Source organism: Cephus cinctus, unplaced genomic scaffold (genome assembly GCF_000341935.2).
Source record: "Cephus cinctus unplaced genomic scaffold, Ccin1 Ccin1_scaffold0407, whole genome shotgun sequence".
NCBI classification, from domain to species: Eukaryota; Metazoa; Arthropoda; class Insecta; order Hymenoptera; family Cephidae; genus Cephus; species Cephus cinctus.
This window is the reverse complement of record NW_014333091.1, coordinates 3,878-8,156: the sequence shown is the minus strand read 5'-3', so window position 1 is coordinate 8,156 and position 4,279 is coordinate 3,878. Positions and strand designations below refer to the sequence as shown.

The following is a 4,279-nucleotide window of genomic DNA, read 5'->3' as shown; positions in this document are numbered from 1 at the left end:
GGGGGGGGGGGGGCGAAGGAACAATAGCCGAGTGGATGACGTTCGGGATTGAGGAAGCTGATTGAGATTCGATGGAAGTAAGAGCAAAGGAAAAGAAGAAACAGAAAAAATATATATATATACACACACAACTTACGCGAGGTATGTCTAAAGTTGTAAGAGCCAATTATCGTAAGACGCGCGCGCGCGCGCACACGCACACACACTAAACAAGGGTATATATATATATACACATATATAGGTACAGAGATGCAACTCCGTACGGATCTCACGCATGACGGAGGAGACGCGTGTGAGATGCGTGAGACGTGCGTGAGACGTGCGTGACGTACGGATGAATTGATAGATTGTATAGTAGCACACTGATAACACAGCCTATAGATGCAGCCACGCGTTATAGAGGGACACAGAGGGACACACGGAGAAACAGTAGATCTCTAGGGTGGAAGTTAAAGGTACTTCTAGACGTAGTCTAGTCTAGTCTAGCCTATCGGTCACTAGTTTAAAGAGGAGAAATAGCGAGTAAATATATCTGCAGAATGCATTGAGCACCGTCACTACGTGGCTGCTGTCTCCATCATCGCTTTCAATTCGATTCGGCGAATCGAAGCGTGTGTCCGGTCGGATGCGTCGCTGGGTCCTTTGGAAGGAAGATTCTGCCGCGTCGGGACGCCGTCGCGACGCCACTCTGTTAGGCATCGGCAAGTGCGTCGCTTGTGGCGTCATCGAATCATGAGATTCGCCGCTCACCATCCAATCCAGTCTCTCTGTCTTTTTCTTATTTCAATCTCTCTCTCTCTCTCTCTCTCTCTCTCTCTCTCTCTCTCTCTCTCACTTATTTAATATCAATCCTTTATATTTTAACCAGATGCCACCCAATTCCTTGTGCGCCGAAGGAGGCTAACGATCAGTCGATGAGCAATCAAGAATACTCGGCCGGAGGTCCTTTTTCTCACGCTCCCTTATCGCGCCCGATCGAGGCCTTATCGCGTGACAGCTGACAATCAAGAGAAACATACTTTAAAGAATCTTCATTTGTTCGCGCCGAGCAACGGACATTTGCTAATCGTAGACTCCCTTCGTCGTGGCCTCTCTCTCTCTCTCTCTCTCTCTCTCTCTCTCTCTCTCTCTCTCTCTCTCTCTCTCTCTCTCTCTCTCTCTCTCTCTAGTACACACACTCGCATTCCGTATCTCGCTCTCTGTCTCTCTGTTGATGAACCGACCTCTATAGAGAGAAAGGGGGAAGAGAGAGAGAGAGAGAGAAAGTCATAAGCATAACCATGCACTATCGCAGTTACAAAGTATACACGCATACACGCATATTTAACCGAATCGATCCTCTCCTCTCTTCTCCTTCTTCGCCGGGAGAGAATTCACGACGACAACTCCTGGAAGTACTTAACGAGCGGGATAAAGAGAGAGAGAGAGAAAGAAAGAAAGAGAGAGAAAGAGAGAGAGAGAGAGAGAGAGAGAGAGAGAGAGAGAGAGAGAGAGAGAGAGAGAGAGCGAGAGAGAGAGAGAGAGGGAGCTGAGGGTGCGAGGGAGGGATAGAGAATGGGGAACATGAAATATGGAGAATTCGAGTACGTCGTGTGTGACGAATCGCTGTTACTGGAATTTCGAAGTAAAGGCGCGAGTGCCCGATCATTCTGAATTCGATTCCACTTGTCGCTAACGAGATAGGATTGATCGGTATCGCGTACGGAGCAGCAGCCAGGCCAATTATACTTACCAATACAGAGCACCGCAGAAGAATACTTAGATATTAGTGCAAGCAAATAAGGAAACAAGAAAAAAAAACAAGAAAAAAATGTAGGAGCCGTAAGCGTAGACGTACTGAATATAATATAAATATATAAATATATATAAATATATATAAATATATATGTATATTATATATGCATAAGAATAATGATAGAACGTGCGATAGTGCGACCGAGAACGAGAGAGAGAGAGAGAGAGAGAGAGAGAGAATAGTATGCATGTGAGAGCGCACGAGTCAAGAAAGAAGTTAATGCGTATCGAGTATAAGCTTGAACGATCAATCTGACGACATACCATTAATGTTGCTCTATACGCCTATAAAATGGCGCACCTCCGTGACACCCTGTTAAATACCACGAACTATCTGTTAAACGAGCCGTAGCTGATGAGAGCGTGTGTGACATTGTATGCGAGAGAGAGAGAGAGAGAGAGAACCATTGTGAAAGAATGAGCAAAAGTAAAGTATAGATTGGGTGAGAAAAAAGAGTGGGGAAAAAAGAGAGAAAGTTTTGTAAAGATCCAAGTGGACCCCGTGCGATCCAGGGCGACCCGCGAACTCTTTTTCCTCGTGAACGACCGATGCCGCAGTCAGTCGCCTTAACGCCCCTTCGGATATACATACATACCTAAATGCATGTATAAACACCCTTACGTAGTAAGGGTTGGCAGGCACGTATCACTCGGAGACACATACTGCTCCCACGAGAAGAGATCTGGTCCTACGTCATATAACCCCAGCATCCTGGTACCGTCCTGGTCTGCCTTTTACAACCCCCCCCCCCTTTCCCTCCCTTCCCATCAGCTCTCGCGGCAGTACGGTGTGACGCTATACAGATCGTTTCTAATTTTCAAAATCACTGTGCAGCCGGGTGTCTCCTGCCGACCCCGATATAACGGAGACAGATCAATATCGATGCTCGATCGTTCTGTCGCGACGGTGAGGATTCGCTTTTTCTTTGAGAGCTCTTCCTCTAAAGAATTCGTAGAGATCATCCCTCAACGTGGAAACCCACGAGGGATGACTGGAGCTCGAAGGAAGGAGAGCCAAAGAAAGAACATCCGGAACTCCTTAGCATCCTCCGTTCTGAGCTCACCGGGCCAGCTTCTTCTAGCCATGGATTCTCGCTTCGAATCTCTGTCAAAGATCAGCCGCTCTCCTGCCGAAGGAGTCGGGAGTGCCGGAGGTCCGGAGAGCCGGAAGGATCGAACGTAAAAGGACGAAAGCTTGTGTCTCGTAGAAAGAGATAAAGAATCGCGGGATCGAAGGGTTCACGGGGTCACCGTCAGATCTCGTTGCGTATCAGATCTTGTTAGATTCTAACGTAAGAGACCTTTGGTAAGGTAATTGCGAGACGAGGACAGGTGGACGAAAGCGAAGAGTGCGAGAGCGAGAGGAGAACGAAAGGCGGAGGGAACGGAGAACAGTTTGTAGGAAGAGTCAGAAGGATAGAAACAAAACTTGCGAAGCCTGTATGTTAATTTGCAACGTCGCGAAAAAGGGGTACACACATCCACACACGTACACACATGAGACGCGTGGGACGTGCGTGAGTATAAAGTTAAAGAAAAAAAAAAAGAAAAAACATGTATGATATTATATATATATATATATATATACATAATACGACATAAAGTATATTATAAATGATGAGGATTATATATATATAGATATATATGCGGCTATATATATATTATATATATATAAATACTATACAAATAAACAAATTATAAATATGGAAAAATATATAAACAAAAATACAGGATAACGTTTAGACGTAAGTATAAGATACTATTATTATGATGTATGGTTGGTTTATAATGTAAAATATATTATAGAAAATGTATTCTATCGATTTAATTCCTTTTAATCCAACCCCTGTTTACGTAGGCTTGTCAAAGCAGCCGCTTCGGCCACTCAGTCTTTGCCGATTCTCAACGGTGCCCAATTACCCATGGAAATGAAGGTAACGGCCTAAGCCTTCGACCTTTCACCTTCCTCTAGTTCATTAGGCAGCCATATCTGCATTACGTATGTACGCATATATGGGTATGTACGTGCTCGCAATGGTTGGGAGATAATTCGAACGAGGTGATTGTAGTGGGAGTGAAAGGGGGGGGGGGTCACCGGGATTTTCGTGTAAATCCCGTAACGCGAAATGGACACGAGGACATACCCCTAGCGGCGTCTAGTCGGAGTGGCCGGGCGGCCCGAAATCGAAAGTGAACGAGTCGATCGTCGCGATGCTGGATCCAAGAGCTACGTCATGCGACGCCATGCGACGCCGTGCGACGCCATACCCGACCACAGGAGAGCAGAGCCATGTCGTGCCGTGCCGTGCCGTGCCACATCGTTTCGAGAGGGTGAGTACAGAGAGATAGGGGTGAGATACGGAAAAAGGGGTAGCGTAGAGATGGAATGAGGGAAAATGGCTGCGAGGGGAGGGGGGGGGTAGATGGGCAGAGGGGAAGCGCACAGTCCCTGTAGTCACGTAGATAGGTAGACGTGGTAGGAGCT

General features: G+C 46.4%; 1 protein-coding gene across 2 annotated transcripts in view; it reads left to right on the top strand.

Annotated features, from left to right (window-relative positions):
* LOC107267519 (nucleolysin TIAR) overlaps nucleotides 1-3,862 on the top strand; it is a 301,978-nt gene extending 298,116 nt beyond the window's left edge. Inside the window, exon 12 of one of the 2 annotated variants that reach the window (XM_025084838.1) lies at nucleotides 3,653-3,862. In XM_025084838.1, the coding sequence (XP_024940606.1) occupies nucleotides 3,653-3,766 (114 nt within the window). In that variant the 3' untranslated portion in view covers nucleotides 3,767-3,862. The remainder of the gene's footprint in view (nucleotides 1-3,652) is intronic. The other variant, XM_025084839.1, reaches the window with a different exon arrangement.
* The last annotated feature ends 417 nt before the right edge of the window (nucleotides 3,863-4,279 follow it).